This window comes from Ixodes scapularis, unplaced genomic scaffold, assembly GCF_016920785.2.
Source record: "Ixodes scapularis isolate PalLabHiFi unplaced genomic scaffold, ASM1692078v2 PGA_scaffold0__279_contigs__length_252992795, whole genome shotgun sequence".
NCBI classification, from domain to species: Eukaryota; Metazoa; Arthropoda; class Arachnida; order Ixodida; family Ixodidae; genus Ixodes; species Ixodes scapularis.
Genome location: NW_024609835.1, coordinates 67167546 through 67185561, shown reverse-complemented (window position 1 = coordinate 67185561; position 18016 = coordinate 67167546). Strand labels below are relative to the sequence as shown.

Below are 18016 nucleotides of genomic sequence, written 5' to 3'. Positions count from 1 at the left end.
GGGAGATGCGGTGGGCACATATTCCATTCAGCCCTAAGCCGACAGTGCAGTGGAAGCTACGTGCTCGCTGGATCAGTCTCGCCGCCTCCGTCTCTCTTTCGCCAAATGGTCACGACGCTCCCGAGAGCGGGGTCAGGTGGTGAAAGGGAGGAGGCTGATTGGTCCGGTGGGCGCGTAGCTCTCCCCACACTGTCAGCTTGGGTGTGAACGGAGCGTAGGGATACCGTCGTTTGCCGGTTCCCGTAAATGACCCGCACTTGGGGCCGCGGTCTTGAGCACGTCTTGAGATGACCGAGGAAGGGGGATGCAGGGACACGCCTCCGCGGACAGACTTGATGGCCCTGATGGAGTGGCTCGGCCAACGCCTTTCCCAAACTGGTCGTTACGGTGAAAGAACCCTCTCTGTGCCACGGGGACGCCCTCGCGGTCATCGCCAGACCGCTATCATGCACAAGAGCAACTAGTCGATCTCCAGCGAACTCTGTATCCTGTTCGCGCGTTACCAGCTTATCGGGCCCCGAGCATACCCGCGCATTAGTCGCGTCGGCGCGGGAAAAAGGCGGTGGTGTTTGCGGACCAGCGTTCCGGGAACTGCAGAACCGCGTGCCCCGAAGGGTGCGGCAAGTGAACTAACGCGACAGCGAAACCAGGGGGATATCAGTTGACGGGACAACGAAAATGCGCTGCAGTTTGGGTTGCGCAGAAGTTGTTGGCAATGCTTTGAGCGATTCCGGACTTTTCGACTTTCTGCTTTGATATTCCAGTCGACTTTTTTCGAAATTCTAGAATGAATGACAGGTGGTCGCGACAAAGCGTATAGTTTAAATAAAAGTATATTTCTGTGAGAGTTTTATCTCAATAACGTGAGTTCACTCGCAAACTGCTCCCAAGCCCTTGCAGAAAAAAAAATTATTTGTTTTATTGAACGTTTTGAAAGATTACGAATGTCGGCGCGCTATTTTTACGAGGGACGTAGTCACTCCAAAGCTCGGGTTTTCAACTTCCGACCATTTATGGGCGTGTGACGCAACAAAAATAAACAATTCTGAGTTTCATACCTTGATTTCTAATGAAACTTGGCAGATATCTGAACCAATATGCATAGGGGCGACCTTCCCCTTACTCTTCGATAGCTGTTAAAATAATAAATGTAGGTATTAGCCACTCTAAGGCGTGACCGGCCACTCCGTCACCATTAAAGAAAATATTTCCCACATTGAAATTAAACACTTCAAACACATAGAGGGGCTGCCGAGGAGGTTATATAAGACTTGTGAAACTGCGGTTTTCGACACTCTCCCATGCGATCGGGTGAAGGCAGATTAACCGGTCGGCGGCCATTTTACTCAGGGCAAAAAGCAGGTGGAGCTGGGAGGGACGCTTGGAGTGCCCCCGTTGCCTCTGGGACTGCGTATTACAAGAGAAACAAAACAACCGCTAAAGACACGTTGGATTCCTTTTTCTCGAATATCTTATTTATAACTTTGGAGTTACCTCCGAAGTAATGCAGAAACATCCAGGCCGAGTAAAAAAAAACAAAAGATGTTTTCTTTTTTGTATTTTTTTTTATCGGGCTGTAAACATAAACTTACGTCTTTCAATTTCTTTCTACCTGATTTCTTTTTATTTGCAGTAATAACAAAAAATATAACGGTCCCGATGATGAGTTGAATACAGTAAATTAACTAAATAAGTTGAAAGAGCCATTGCTCCCTGGCAGGCTGCTCAAAAAGGCAAATTCAGTGACAGAACACTCAATTTTCCCTCAAAACAGTTATCAAACACCCATATGATTCAATTCAAACTACTCTTCCTTCACTGCAACACGTTATCCAGTTGCATTGAGCCTATTTAATGTTTTCGTAATGTATACGTAGCATACCTCTCATAATCGCGAAAATTCGTGCACGTGAACTATCACCGAAACCAGCGCTTTGAGAAATTAGAGAAATATCAAGCTCGCGAAAATGAAGTCGTTCATGGCACTTGTTTTGCAGATGTACGACTGTTATAGGCGCACAGTCCCGCTCTCACGCATGCCAAGTGTTGTCTTTGGGAGACCTGCGACTTGTAAACACGTTTAATGCTCTATTTTGCCATTGAAATGCACATAATCATCAAGATTTCTCCCGTAAGCCTGCTCACGTGCAGTAGTATAAGCTATAGCGAGCGAGTGAGATTCGTTGCATTGGGCTTGCTGAATACTTACGCATGAAAAGTAATTTCTGTCGTTTTCACGCGATTTACGTAGCCGAAAGCGACGCACGAGCCCATCACCGCCTTCTGGAACGGCTGCAACTGTTTCACAAAGATTTGCCTTCAATGAAACGCCGCACATCACAACAATGCAAGGCAAAGATCCCTTCAGTCATAGTACGGAGCAGACCGCGTCGATCCGTTTTCTGCCTTGGGAAAGATGGCGACGGTTGGTGTTTTTGGTGTCAGCTACGGGGCGCCACCTCCACTACAGAGGTCTTCACATAACGCCCTTGGGGACTGTCTGCCCTCTTTCTGTGGTGCCAGCCATTGTTAAGCCGATATCGAGAGGCAATCGGTCTTCTGAATTTGTTTTTGGGGGTTTGATTGAATCTTCATATTTTCTTTGTCAATTGCAAAAAATCGGCTTCGCAAAATAAGTTTCACTCGTGCTAATGTGCTAAAACCAATTTGGCGCGAGTAATTAGTTTCTGGGTTTTATTCGCTAGTCAAACGTTTTACGTTATGGGAACATCGTTTAAGAATAAGAAACATTTTGTCTTGCAGATTGCCCGAAGTGCCACACCTCTTATTTTGCTCTTGATATATTCGTCGAGTCTCGCTCGTTTTTTCTCACATTGGTGGTTGAACCAACCTATTTTTATCATGTCTGCAGTATTCTTCATGCCTTTATGCGCGCCTGGAGATTGCTTTCACTTTTACCTTTTTTCGTGTTATTCAACAGAATTTAACATTATTTTGGGTAATTGTCTAGATGGAACATATATATATTTGACACTGATACTCAATTTTATGAGTTTAAAATGTATGGGATGTTAACGACAGCGCGTACGAGCAAGCGCATATGTTAACTGAATGAATTTAAAAAAAATTGCCTAAGCTCGCGATTCTTGTTTTATACAGATCCCTTTCGAAAGGCTCCCTCTGTTGGCAGCTGTAGAATCCCTGCACAATGGCCGACTAAAACTGCAACGTCACGGCTCACTTTATGCGTTTGGTTGAGTTCTAAAGAAAAAAGACAAAACATACCCACAAAAAAAAAACGTGATCAGCGCAGTGACGTTGCACTTTGGACGCTGTTTGATTTGGCTCGTCGGCTCCTGTTGGCCGCCCTCCGACGTTCGCTATCTGATGGAATGACTTGCACGTTCCTCGATACAGTTGTTCCGCCATTGTGCAGTGGTTCTGACCTTCTAATAAACGGCACGTGACTTTTGACAGGGTCTATTACGCGGTATCGTTATAAATAATTTCACCAAATACAATATTTCTAAATTTTAGAAATGAAGTATTGAAATCAAGTGGTTTAGCTTAATGGAGTAGCAGAAACAAAAAGGAGTATCTTTTTTGCTGCCGTCGTTTCAGTAGAGGTTATGCTTCATTCACTTCATCGGAACATGCCGGTCAGTAAATTTAAAGATATCTTTGTTTTCATCCGCTCTTCTTTATATTATACGCCGTTAATCAAGTTAAATCGGAAAATTTAGTGACCGCATAAATAATTACGGAATACTTAAGTGAACGCATCTATTTCACAACAACGTATTCTTTTTTCTTTCCTTTTTTTAATTTCTCCTCCCGATAGCTTATACGCCTCAAAGCCGTAACCAAACCGCGCGTAATCTATGGGGCCGACAGACCCATATTACCCCTCAGTGCCCGCGGCATGCAGCTCTATGGACTGAGACGTGCCGCTTGCGGTGCTATAATTCACGAGGCCCCTTTTTGAGCCGAAAAGGGCGTGTAACGGCCACTAATTTCCGACTCGATCTCCGCGGGCCTCCATTTATGCCCCGGTCCGCCATCGTAGCGCCATTCAAACAACAAAAACAACCGCAAGAAACGCCTAGATAATGAAGAAGAAGAAAAAATAACATTTTGAACGTTAAGGGATTCCTCGAAGGAGATTTCGATCGGGGCCTCCACAATCTCTGACATATATACATGGGTGGTGTCAGAGGACGCGTAGACGTATCGAGGCGGTGTCGCCGAGGTCTGCGGGGCCATAATTACGCCCGCTGTTCAAGCATGGAAATGGCACGGATTACCCGGACGCTATACGTACGAGCTTCCTCGCTGCTTATTCCGTCTGAATGTTAGTGGACGGAGACCCTCATCGTGTGCCCAAGTATACGAGCGATCAAAATATGCATGCATATGGCTCGCAGTGCTGCGTCGCTGTATAACTGCATGCGCGCTGCCCTAGTTCTGTTCCAAGGAACGTCATGGTATGGGACAAGGTCGTACTACGTGGACGGTTGGGGTAAGCCGTCGCGATCGAGGGCCCTAAAAATAGCGGCGCAATGGAAATCACTAGCGTGGAAACACAACGGCCATTCGTCCCAATGGGACATGTGCACTGAACGAATGCGGTGGAATTAGGGTCGCGATAAGAAAGTTTCTAATGGCTTCTTCCCAAACTGAAAACCGGTCGCTCTAGAAACAGTTCATGATCGAACGGGGGGTTCGTTCGTTCTTATTACGTGCCGTCAAGAATTCAACTCCGAGACATTTAGAGGGGAGTAAAACAAAGGGGGCTTTCATTCATTTTTGTGGCTTACGGCAAAACGAGCCTATTCGGAATTAACTTTGTTGTAACATTGTCGGTTCAATCGGGAAGCTAATAGACGAGCGTTTAGCGAAGCAGCGATTCGGGTAGTTGATGGCGTCTCTAATAGAAACAGCTCCAAATCCCGTCTCAGAAGGTCATGACGTTGTGTCAAACAAAAATGCGAAAGGAAGTGACTGCACCCTTCGCGGCTACGTGTCAGCCGGACCGTGCCCCGATCTCGTACAAGCAAACGAAAAAGAAAAAAAGCTGCGTATACGTGTTTATTAAGGTTAGTCCTGTCACGTTGTTTTACAAACGCGATGAGGTGTGTGTGCCTCTCCCCGTTCAGTTACAGTTCAGTCGACTCCCAGACTCAAACCATCGTGTTATGGCAAAGGAATTAAGCTCATGATGCGAAAATTTGTTCTTTTCCTGGTTGCCACCTCATTTTCTTCTATCAATGACCGAATTTCGTCGACAATCGTTCTTGACACGAAGGGTGCTTACAGGCCCCACCTTGTATTTCCGAAGACTGAAGACCTAGTTGAATGTCGTCTGCTCTATGTGAAAAAAAGGAAGACCAAGAAAGAAAAAGAAAACATTTCCCTTCACCCGAACTGGCCATCGAACCTGTTTTTCGCGTGCGTGTACGACGGCAAGCACTTAACACCGGCTGCGGCGGGAATAACACGAATTTCATCGCGCTTCTGTTTGCAAGAAGCTCGTCGGTTGGTGGAACGAGCCTTTTCTTTTGAGGCAACGGACTGTACTTTGTGTTAGTCTCCGCGTGCGCTCGAGGACCACCATATTGACCTGTGAGCATACAGTAGGTCTGTCAAGTCAATCTTAACATGGGCCCCTGACGACTCGGTCTGCTATTGAACCTCTAAATATTGTCGCAGCAGCATCCTAACCTTACATCGGTTCCTTATACAGCAGGAGCCCTGTATATTCAGGCTACGTCTAGTTCCGAACAATTCGCCGCAGCCCAAGAAAAACAGCGATTCTCCCGAAAACAGCTGCAGTTCTATCTTTCGCGTGACCTTCTTTCTGTGTGCTCGTGTGTTTAATTTTTCGCGGGGTTCTTCATCGGAAGTCGAGAGGAACAAAAGCGTTACAGTCTGGATGCCCTATCCGCACAAAGCCGAAATGTTTCGTCACTTAGCCCCGTTTATATCCGAACGAGACTCATATATTCATAGAATCTTGTGGCCTTGTCATTTTGGTTTTGTTCGTTCTAAGTTCTTAAAGATGCCCGCACGGGCTTCTGCAGGCGGGATTGAGAGGTTTTAATTTGAAGGATAATCGTTTAGGCTTCCTTCCTTGTGCGCCTTGCGCAAGAAGGCTGCACGTTGATGGAGCAGTGTTTCGTATGGGCAACGGGCGTTTCGGTGGAGAAGATTGGGTGAAGACCGATGTAGGCCTCCTTATTTATTTTTTTTTTTCTTCTTCAAAGTGGTTTATTAAAGGTAGCGCTGCGGCGCGGCCCCTCCGGCAGTCCGGGAATTCTCGCCTCCTCATCACGATGATAAAACGTGAGCGGGCGCATAAACGAAGTGTCAGGCGTAATTGTGCTACACATTTTCTCGTCGCGTCGCGTCAAACTTTTTCGGGAAGTCGGATTCCCATGAGGTCTGACGCTGTCAATTCTAAGTGCGTTTCCTGGCAAAGTGTGATGGGTGAGCGAGTTTACACACAAAAAAAGCCGTGTTTGGAAAAAAATGAAAAAGGTGTAGCTACTGCCGGTAATATTGAAGTTGTTGCCCCTTTTGACTTCTGAATTTGTTTTTATTTGGTAATCGAGAACACATTTTATCGTAGTTATTTCGGCGTACCTTTCATCATTTATACTTTGTTTATTTTGTTTTCCAGACGAACAGCCAATTTTCTCTATATGGCAAATATGTAACAATTAAAAATTGATTAACGCTAATTGCGAATTGGACCAAGATAAGGACTACATTTAATGCATAAACAACAGGTACATAAGCCATTTACACGAAATATTTTAATTATTAACCAAAAGTGTGCAGAAAACATGAAAGGCACTGATGGTTATTGTGTCGCTCTACCAAACAACTATGCAAACACTTACACAAAAGCATTGGGTCCCGACAAATCCTTCTGTCCTATACAGTTTTACATCGATACTGCTCATGTAGTCATAATAAACTCGTCGGCAGGCATAACGATTGTCGAACACGCATAAGAGGCGTTTCTTTATGCACATATAGTATATTGAGGATAAGCCCATACTTTGTTTTTCTTACTAACTTCCACGCGACAGGAGAAAATACACTTTACTAAAACAATACGAACGCAGTGAATAATGTGTCTTCGCAAAATCTAAGGCACCCCTAAAAAACATTTTCTCCGCACGCAAAAAAAAAAAAGGAAAACAAATTATGAGGCACACATCTGGCATTTGTATTGGAAGTCAAAGGCATTCCAATCTGTTCACCAACGTCACTAGTTTAGTCGGCTCGACGTAAACAAACTTTATTCGGAGCTCCAATCAATAACAGAACGTATATGTCCCTCTGTAATAATGCACATCTCTTCCTAACATCTTTTACCTGTTTTAACTACTTAATGCCACCCGTCCTCTGAACTTCGTAGAGTAACAGTAGTCCAAACTCTTGACAGGCGAGTTCGAGAAAGCATGTCCAAATATTGGCTTGGAGCTCAACTCAAGAACCGTAATAAAAGAAAGTCCGGCTTCTCGCGGGACGTTACCAATTTCTCCCTTCCTGTGTTGAATTAAGATATGCGCAGCTGCATTAGTTTAAATTAGCTTGATGTTATTTTATCAAGACGTTCAGAATTCAAAAATCAAGATCATATCACTTCTCTGATCGACAACCAAATTTTGCAAGACTACTTTGCGCAGCGCGTGAATAATGCGCGAAACGTTCTTTTTTATTGGTATGACAACGAGTATAGTTAACGAAAGGTATAAAATCAAGGGAGAGAGGGAATGGGATGGGGGGAGGGGAGGGGGGAATGATACATGTTGTATCTGAAGAGGTTTCCAGATATGCACGGTGTGTGATTTTAATTCTAACAGATTTATTACAGAAAATTTACGAAAGGTTCAGTAATGCTGTTTGTGTGGGTGAGTTACACGTCCCCACGGAACATAATATAGGGGGATAATCCTCATGATAAGTTGAATAATTAACTATAATCTTTGGATTATATTTAATTAGTGAAAATAAACATACGGCTTCAATTAGAAACTTTGTGAGCGTCACCGAAAACCACCAAATCAATGGATTTTTGAGCGACTTGAAGCATGCGAGAAGCAAGGGGGTGCAGCAAAGTTACTACTCGTGCAAACTCAAAGCTGGCGGTGGGAAAACGCAGGTGATAATAGGGAGTTTTCATAGACCGCGTTTCCCCTTCCGCTAACCCTTTCCGCAACAAAAAAAAAACCGCTACTGAGCATGCGCGCCGATGGCCTCGACTGTAGAGTTCCGAATATCGTAGCGAGTTGCGGAGAGCGTTGCGGAAAAGCGGAAAAGATCTACGGAAAACTCCCTAATCCAATCATCCGTGTTTTCCCCCCGCTTGCTTTGCGCTTGTTACGCGAGTGGTAACTTTGATACATCCCCTCGTTTTCCACATGCTTCAGGTCACTGTAAAAGACGGATTTGATGGTTTTTCATGACGCTCAGCAAGTTTATGATTGAAGCCATATGTTTATTTTAACTAAAAGCATATTTAAAATATTTTAGCTCATTTTCCGACTTATCGTAAGGATTATGACCCTATAACTCATGTAGAATTTCATGCCCCTATTACTCATGTAGAATTTCATAGACCAAAACTGAAAACTAGGCCAATTCCACTTTCTTTTCTTTTCTATAAAAACGCATCAAAAGCAAACTACTCACCGTCGTATTCTTAAACGCTACTCGACTCGAAACTCGACTCGAAACTCGACTTGAGGGTGGTTTTGCGATTCATAAACAAATCTCCACTCGAAACTCCACTCGACTCCAAAATCTCCACTCGAAACTCCAAAATTTACTCGAGATCTCGAGTCTGCGCCGGAGCTACCTTGAACGGCCACTCGAGTCACTCGAGTGCGTTCAGTGTCATGGCGGCCGACGCATCGTTCGCCGACTTCGTCGACTTCGTGTTGAGAACGGACGAAGTTCTTCATGACGACCGAGACCCCGACCAGGACGTCGATGTGCCGAGACGACGTTGCCGAGACCGGCTCAATCCGCTGGAGCATTTCAACGATTGGGAGTTCCTGGTGCGCTATCGTTTTACAAAATCGACAGTCGTAAGCCTCCTGCAGTGCCTGCCGCTGGAAGCAAACGAGAGCAGTCGCGGCCTGCCACTGTCCCCGATGCTCCAGCTCCTCGTAGCGCTGAGATTTTATGGCGCCGGGACTTTTCAAGTAGTCACGGGCGACCTCGTGAACGTGTCGCAGCCGACGGTGTGCCGCGTAATCGAGCGCGTCTCCCGGGTCCTCGCCGAGACTCTCTTCCCCCGCCTCGTGGATTTCCCGGAGGGCGACTGCGACGAGGTCATGCGGGATTTCTACAACATCGGGAAGTTCCCCAGTGTGACTGGGTGCATCGACTGCACCCACGTCAAAATAAAGGGACCTGGCGGTCCCAATGGGGAAGTCTTCAGGAACAGGAAGGGGTTCTTCTCCCTCAACGTGCAGGTAAGTCCACTTCTGTTTGTGCTGTTAGCGACAGCGAAAAAGTTGAAAACAACGGCACGCCAAGACGCGGCGTCGCACGTGAAAGCTCGGCGATATTGTGACTGATATATACTAGAACTTGTGAAGAGATCTGCACTCTGCGACAGTGCAGAGTGGTAGTGGGCCAGCTAGAGAGGGTTCAAAACCAAGAATTATGCATTGTGTGTTTGGAAACATACATTTGATTGGGTGCCGAGATGGCTTTTGTTATTTTATAGCAAACGCTCATGCTTCATAGTATCTTCCCCTTGAATTATACTTTTGGAAGAAAATATTTGGGAGATTTTATCCTGTGCTCAAATTCTATTCTATTATACCGTCTGAAAAAACATAGGAATTAAGCCACATTGAAGCTTACGTCGCATAAAACTGCGAGAACTCAAATTCTAGTTAATTTCCAAAGCGTGCAGATGCACTTTGTCAACAATATACTAATCATAGTAAAAATTTCAGCTTGAGCACTTCTGTGTTCATATCATGGCAACCTGCTCATCCCTGCACTGCTCCTTCCTATCCACAGGCCATCACAGGACCCCAGCTGCAGTTTTTTGACATCGTTGCTAGGTGGCCGGGCTCTGTGCATGACAGCAGGATATTCGACAACAGTCGTGCAAGGGTCCTGTACGAGAATCGGCGCATCCCTAGCCTGCTGCTCGGAGATGCAGGCTATCCCTGCATGTCATTTCTTCTTACGCCCCTGACCAATCCAGGTGTCGCCAACAGCCCAAAGGGCAGGTATGTACTAGTTTGTTGGAAGAAATAATGGCATGAAATTCAGAACAGCTAACAAGAAGGGATGCAGTACCCACAGTGTTGCTATTGGTTACTATTACTTCTGCAAATCTTTGTTACAGCTAGATTCATGACCTTTGGGCCTTTGTATGGCAAAAAAAGCTGGCATTATTCACTTTCTGTAGACAATTATTTTTTTTTTTTCAAAAGTATGTAGCATAAAACATTTCAGTTTTGTCTTTCTTTTTTCCTCGAGAACATTTGTTGTTCTTCACAGTTAGTCAGTGTCAATTGTTGCTTTTTGTCACTAGAATTGAACTAGGGCTAAGAACTTGAATTAAGACGGTAATGTAGAAAACACCAGCCAAAACTACACTGTATGCTGAACAGTAGCCTCTGGCAAGCAATAGAAAATGCCAAAAATGCAGCTAGCACGGATAGGCTGCACTGTACAGGTTACTGAACCATACTTATGGTTGCAGCAGTGGCGATTTTTACACCTGAAGACCCTTATCTTGCGACGTTGCTTCCATTACCAATGCTGCACCATATAGGTACCAAGCAGCCCACCTAAAAACAAGGAACTCGGTCGAACGGGCATTTGGAGTGTTCAAGCGACGCTTCCCATGCCTGGACATGCGGCTGCAGTACAAGGCGGAACGGTCAGCCCTCATCATCACCGCCTGTGCTGCACTGCACAACCTGGCCCGGCTGCGAAAAGAGCCATGCCCACCCGCTCTACCCTCTCCACCAGTCCCCCGACGCCAGAGGCGGCTGCGTCCTCATGTACTGCCATCACCTCCAGACCCTGTCGACACAATCAACGGCTCGCTGAAACGCACACAGATCATCGCACTGTGTTTCCAATAAGGATATTCAAGCAGAAGCACATGTTCATAGTCAATGACGGGTCAAGAATAGTGTACAAGCTGGAGAGGAGGAAGCAGACAGAAGCTTGAGGTGGAGAGGAGAAACCTCCTCTCCACTTAAAGCTTCCGTCCTATTTCTCCTCTCCAGCTTGTACTCCGTTCTTGACCCATCACTGACTCGTGCAAATACTCGGACACAAATCCAGTAGTAAGCTCTCCAATAAATGGATTCTTAAATCAGATTCCGGGTATTCGGTCACTTAAACATATTCTGGGAAAGACTTGTGGCCAGCACAGAGCTAACGAAAGACCTGCCCTTTCCTTCAATTCTAGTGTGCTGTTTCATTCAACTTCCGAATATGCAAAACACATTTGGTTCTACCGTTTCACTACAATGTAGCGCACATAATTGAAATAAATAAGTAAATCCTCAGAATGCTGCTAAACTGCAAGAAGCCAAATTTAATTGTGATTCCCACACCCTTGTTGCTTGCAGCGCAGGGCTGCCAGCTGCTCCACCTTTATCTCTTTCTCCAGCTGGAGGAGCTGGAATTCTGCCCGTCCGCGTCGTCGCTGCTCAAAAAGCTTGTTGCGCAGTATGCGCATTTGCATTAAATGGTGCGCCTCCTTCCGCCGATCTTCCCTCTCGAGGATGTCAACACGGGCCTCCTTTTCGGGAGCCATGATCCGCTCCAGTGCTGCGATGCGGTTTCCAGCTCTTCTGGATGCCCCGCTTGGCAGCTCAGCACGGGGGCAGGTAATGCCCCTTGCCGGCGGAGTCGCACAAGCAGCTCCAACGCTGCTCTCTTGGAGTGGTGAGGCGGTCGGCTCAGGAGCATCTGGACATGCAGAACACATTGGCACTGTGAGTGCTAGGGGAAGAGCAAGTACATAGGGGAAGAGGCCCAACAGCCACATGGGCCTTTCGCAGAAATGTTCAAAGCTAGGCGTTGGCAAACTATAGAGTGTGTCCGATTGGTTATGTTCTGCACCACTTCTAGCACTGTGGATGGTTTACGGTCGCATTATCATATAATTTGTGTCCCTCTGCTTCAACCTTCACGTTGTGCTTTGACTACATACGATTTTGCCCCGATAGCATGTTTTGTTCAGTTGGTTAACGACAGACCTTGCCATGTCAGACTGCTGATGGGATCAAATTCCTGTCCGAGAAACAAACAAGAGTAACTGCACTACATAAACCTTCCTCAAAGGGGACACCACAACATGTGTACACTCAGACGGTTGTTATGGCAGACACTTTGTTAAGAGCAAATGTGCGCAAGCTTGTCGCTAACTTGCAGCAGCGAACAAAAGTTGGGGCACAAACAAGGTAATGAAAGTCTAACAAACATTTAGGCGAAAACCCCGAGACTGCGGAAAACAGTGACAGCAGAACACGCAAGTCTCAAACACAGCTGAAATTCATTGCGCAGAGGTTTGTGTGCATATAGGGTCTCCAAGCCCCCACAGCTGTGTTGACACTCGTGTGTTGTGCTGTTGTCCTTTTCCCGTCCCTGGGTTGTTGCCTTAAATCATGTTACAACAAAGGTTGTCTGGTCAGATTGTATCTCCAGGAAAACAAAATAAATCTTAGCTTTTAGATTTAAACACATCTTTAGCAGAAAATCTTAATATGTCATACTTCCCTGAATGAGTCATTCAATTTTAAACAGTTTAAACTGCTCCCTGAACGGGCAGTGTTTACATAGTTGCCATTGACAACAGCAGAGGCTCTATAGTAGCAGAATGCAAAGGGATTTATTTCTGTCCCTCCATCTTTTTCTTGCCCGTAAGAGCAGTGCAAGTGTTACGATGTGGTTCATTGTCGTGCTAGATATTTTTCGAGAATGGGAGGAGACTTGTGGTTGTCACCTTTCATACTTTTCCATGAAATATGTCGCAGCTGTAAAATGGATTAGTGCAATGCGTCGCAAGCACTAGATTTACATAAAGGAATTTTGGGGAAAAAGACCTACAATCTCAGATCAATGCTCGACAGAAAAAATATCGATAAAAAAATTTCTGAACTAGAAGCGCTCCAATGGGAGAGGTGCCCCGCAATGCTTTCTCGATACCAGTAGACCCTTTGCAAAAATCCCATAAGCCCGCGCGCGCCACGGGACGCATAATCAGTCTTAGGTACGCCCCTCCCATCGTCCTTCCTCCCGCTGCCCCTTTCACATCCCTCTTCTTTGCACCGGCTCCGTCGATTGCTACACAAACGCTTTGTTGAACCAGGTCGAACTGTGCCATGGTTGCGGTGCAAAATAAGTGGATTCGGTGACACTGGAAGACATGAAGGTAAGTTGCGATAAATAAAGTATTTAAATAGGTGAATAGCTTCACCTGTCGAGATGCGCTTACACTGGGCGCGTTAAGTCCGTGCTCCGGAGTGCGAGAGTTTGGCACTCCTTTCACTAAACTGACAGGAGTGCCACCGGAGACTGACACCCGAGCGCGCTCTTCATGCACCGAAAATTTCTTGGAGCGCGAGTGACTTCTTCGCGCTCCGTGACGTCACGTAAACAAACAAGATGGCTGCGCTGCATCTGAGACCGTCGAGACGAGAGGCGTAGTCGGAACGCTGCCCCTTTTCAGTTGATTAGTGCTTAATCCAGCAGGTAAAAACTATTTGATTTGAAAGCCAAGACAGCAATTAGCCTTCCGAAAAAGGTTTGTTTGTGCATCTCGCTTGAAAAAGAAATTCATCTGTCAAACGTGCCGATAGCACAGCGACAGAAAGTTGTCGAGATGAGGAGACATTTGGACCGCTCTGTCCCTTTTATAATGCTTAGCCCAGCGAATAAAGATGCTTCGATTTGAAAGCCGAAACATCAGCGAGCTTTGAGGAAAAGGTTTGTTCGTGCGTCTTGCCTGAAATCGAATTGATCAATTGACTGAGGTGCCGATAGCTCGGCGACAGGACAGTTACGAAAAGACAGTCAGGCTGCTGCCCTGCTTAAAATCGTTAGCCCAGCTGCAGCGAATAAAGATACCTAGATGGAAAGCCGAAACACCAGTTAGCGTTGCGGGAAAGGTTTGTTCATGCATACTGCCTAAAAACGAATTGACGTGCTATCAAATGACCGTGTGCCATATCGGCGAGACGGAACGGATGGAACTAGGGAATCTCTGACAAATTTAAGGGTTTCCTGCGTCGATGAGCGAGTGCAAGAATGTTGTCTTTAATTTAAAATCGAAACAGAATGTATGGTCAATAAATAAGATCGGTCAAGGCAACCTTCCAGCTTCCACATAATGTGCATGAAACGAGTCTTCAAACCTTTCAAGAATATTAAAAAGTTTGTAGGAACTTCATAATATAGCCATCTCTCTTGCTTTAGATTATGGTGCTCCACACAGGCCTTAATATTTATCTTCGAAATATTTTCAGCTTCCGCCACCCGCATTCACGATCGGCAGGAGCTTGTGTGGCTCGTTGATAGTTTCTGGCCGTGTTCCAAAACTTACGCTATCTAACTCTAGGGTAAAGGTGGTTGTCGAAAACCTACCCCCGTCCAGCGTTTCTCTATTTTTGATGTCGCGTGACACAATCTGCCAGGGTAACTCGGATCCATTCAAGTAGGTTTGGAACGCAGCCTCGGTGTGTCGCGCTCCTGTACACTATGCGCCGTTTAGTTGCTGCACTCGGAGTATCAAACTCGGAGCATCGGAGTAGGAGTAAAAGAGCGCCGACTTAACGCGCCCACTGCCACAGATACGGTATGCCGCCAACGACGGTTTGGAGGGATGGCGGATGGCTGCGACTGCTGCTGGCGGCAGCTGCCACGACTCGCTCGCTGTCGCGGAAGCGCAACGAGAAGGCATGTGATCTGTACCGAGTCTTCCCAAAATTCTCTGCAGTCGTGGCGCTGTATGCTTTGCAACAGGTCTATTAACCACTAGTTTTGGTTTCAATTCACAGTACTATGTCACGACCCACTGCTCGCATTTTCAATTTTGGAACTTCGAAGATATGTACAATAGTGTAAATGTTGCCGAGCAATAAAAAAAAAAAAAAAGGCTTGGGTGCATTTTTTTTTTTTTTTTGGTTACAGGTTTGCTGTTAAAATGATACAAGTCGCAAATACAAGTAGACATGTTACAGCTCACAGTACCCATCTTCGACATGTTGGTGCAAATTTGTCCCAATCCAAAAGCCCCCAGTTACCTGGCACGTCGTTCCAGCAGGCGTGATTGTCATTGCCTTCAGTGCCTCGCACCATTGCTTCAAACATTGCAGCCGGAGGCAGCGACAGCACTGGCCGGTCTCTTGCCCTGTCGCTGTCGCAGAGATTTGTGACCACTGTCTCCATGTGGTCTGCCGCCGCGCCCACAAGAATGAGTGAGGGGCTCATCGGCCGGCTTGTACGTGGTCCACCTCCTGTGACAGAAACCAAAGAATTTGAAGCTCAGATTGGAGAGAGTGAACAATGTATGGGACGAACAATTCAAAGAGCACACTGAATTTTCGAAACGGCTCTGTGCAAAACAAAAACAATTGTTAGGGGGACTAGAGCGAACCCAACGAAGAGAGAATCTGGCACAACTTAGTGGAGGCCCACCTGGAACCTTCTTATGGGCAATTGAATGCTGGGCACTTAGTTAGAATAGGCTTCCGGCAAGATGCGGGGACCTCATTTGCTTTCAGTGGCAAATGTTTAAAAAAAAAAAAAAAAGTCAACGCCAATTGTTCTACAAAAAAAAAAATATGTCAAGAAAAAAAGCCAAGAAGAAGTAGGCCCACTTTGGATCGAACCTGGATCCGCTGCATGCGTATGAAGCGGACTTTGCTACGGTACAGCTTTGAACAACTCGTTTTGACAATTCGTTTTATACGAGACTCGGAAAGGAGCACGACGTCGTGCACATAGCATTGTTCTGGCCGAAAAGGACTTCTCTCCGATGTTTACTTTTTACACATCGGGAACGGCTTACCAAATATGCAAATGGTCAACTTACCCGTGGCGTGGATGTCTCTCGTTTCGTCGGACTTCGTTTTTTTGTACCTGGATTTTTCGTTCTCCCAACGCTTCTTAAGTTGCTTAGCGCTTCGTGGGCGGACGTTTGGCTGGCTGTTATACTCGGTGCTGAGTTTCTCCCAAGCTTTAAGTTTAGCCTCCTTCGAGTAGTTATTTGTCTTTTTGCTTTCCAGAACTCGCGCATGCTTGTTGGTTACGAGCGCTTGGAGGAGCGCCTTCTCCTCCGCAGTATAAATAAAACGAGCCCCTGCCCGCTCTTCGCTATCGGCCATTTCCGAGTCGTTGCCGTTGGGGTCCTCCATGATTCGTCGTGCGAGGCGGCGAGGCGACGAAGTAGGGCTGCACGGGGCGAAATCAAGAAAGACCGAGACGAGATCGACAAACCCTGAGATGGACGACCGTCGACGAGAGAACGACAAGACGCAGCCAGCGAATGCGCTTGTTGCCAGACAAGATAACGACTTTGTCCGTTTTGTCGCTCAAGCACGTCTAAACTTTACGCTGCCTTAATAAAACTTCGTAGTTCACTAATTCGATGTTTGTATGGTACACGTTTTTAGATAAAACGAACGAATATGTTTATTTTTTACGTGAACATGGTGTTTTGAATAAAACCTTTGGCTCTACTCTCGCTCCCAGACGTCCTCAAGCTCGTTGGAGTGGAGAACGGAATCTCGAGTTCGAGTGAGTGCCGATTCGCGTCTGTGAATACGAATGGCACTTCGAGTGGAGTCGCGCGTCCATACTCCACTCAAGTCGAGTCGAGTTTGGAGTCGAGTGGGGGAATGTTTATGAATACGGCGGTAAGAATATCAAACGGTTGGGAACGACCTATTGGAATGGATATACCAAGCGCTTTTTTTACAATAAATTCATTAACATTTCGAGTTCGACAGGGGTATTAGAATCGGACGCGGAAGATATTGGATACCGAACCAGTTCTAATTTTATGCAAGCCAAGTTTAATTTATTTTAGTGTAAAACAAAAACAAGAAAGCCGCGAGAATGCTCGCGGAAATATTTTTGGTTTAATTAAAACAGCAAAGGATATCGTCAAGGAAATCCTTTAATCGCTATTTATATTGAATATAGTCAACACTAAAGCCAAAACTTTCCACTTGAGCCTACTAAATAATTAAATTGAACAAGACCAACAAACTCAATAAAATTGAAAATGATGTTTGCACTTCATGTGGTGTCACTACGAGGTGACATAAATTGTTGAAGCGTATTCATATTACTCGCTGCGTTCAACATCCAAATTATGATCTAGCACTTCACTTATGTTTTCATAGAGCAACATAGTGCAAATTTTTACTGGCGATTTTTAATGAATATTGTTCAATGTTAAAGCAGCCAGCTGACTTTTGTTTTCGTAATATATTTACATGTCCTTCCATTTGTACAGCCCCCCTACATCGGTAATTTTGCACCTGTCGCTCACAGTGTGTGATGTTTTTGTGGAAGTAATTTAAGTTATTTCCTTAACTATCCTAGAAAAATTATCGTTTCTAAAGATTTTATGTCGGAGAGTTTTCTAGAAGCAAGAATATTATTTAGCTATTAAGAGTCACGTTTTCAATGTACAGTTTTACGCGTTAATGGGACGTAGATAATACTTCCCTCTGCTCGCCGCGCGCAAGAGCTTACTGCAAACAGCCGTAAAATCAATAGCACAGAATAGCAAAACAACAAAACTATATTTGCCTTAAATCACTGTTGCTTTTAAAAAATGTAAAACGAGTTAGTTTCCTATATAAACAGCGTTTCTAGAATAATGACCAACGTGGGATGCGGAGTGCTTCGCATGCAAGTATCGCTTTAAAAATATAAACTAAAAAAACATCCCTAATTATTCAAGCGCAGAAGCAGCACAGATTTTCATCTCATTAGCAAATCATCGGATCTTTCAGTCAAAATCTGGGAGCCCACATTTTTT

General features: G+C 45.5%; 2 protein-coding genes across 2 annotated transcripts; one reads left to right on the top strand and one right to left on the bottom strand.

Moving 5' to 3' along the window:
* Positions 1-8990: 8990 nt before the first annotated feature.
* LOC121833063 (putative nuclease HARBI1) lies at positions 8991-11362 on the top strand (the record flags this gene model as incomplete). Its single annotated transcript, XM_042286143.1, has 3 exons — positions 8991-9452; positions 10012-10226; positions 10778-11362. Coding segments are annotated over 3 exons (993 nt in total), but the record flags the coding sequence as incomplete, so codon positions are not given.
* A 192-nt stretch (positions 11363-11554) lies between these two features.
* LOC121833061 (myb/SANT-like DNA-binding domain-containing protein 3) lies at positions 11555-16422 on the bottom strand. The gene is made up of 3 exons (XM_042286135.1): positions 16058-16422; positions 15267-15479; positions 11555-11931 (listed from the first exon to the last, which is right to left on the bottom strand). The coding sequence occupies exons 1-3, from the start codon at positions 16377-16379 to the stop codon at positions 11555-11557; spliced, it is 912 nt and encodes a 303-aa protein (XP_042142069.1). The 5' UTR covers positions 16380-16422.
* Positions 16423-18016: the final 1594 nt, after the last annotated feature.

Bases quoted from the DNA above. Each gene is read 5' to 3' on its own strand.
- LOC121833061 (XM_042286135.1), bottom strand. From the start codon at position 16,379: ATGGAGGACCCCAACGGCAACGACTCGGAAATGGCCGATAGCGAAGAG. The intron at 15,480-16,057 runs GTAAGTTGACCA...TTTCTGTCACAG, and splicing joins GAGAGACATCCACGCCACGG to GAGGTGGACCACGTACAAGC. The intron at 11,932-15,266 runs GTAACTGGGGGC...CTGCATGTCCAG, and splicing joins CTGCTGGAACGACGTGCCAG to ATGCTCCTGAGCCGACCGCC.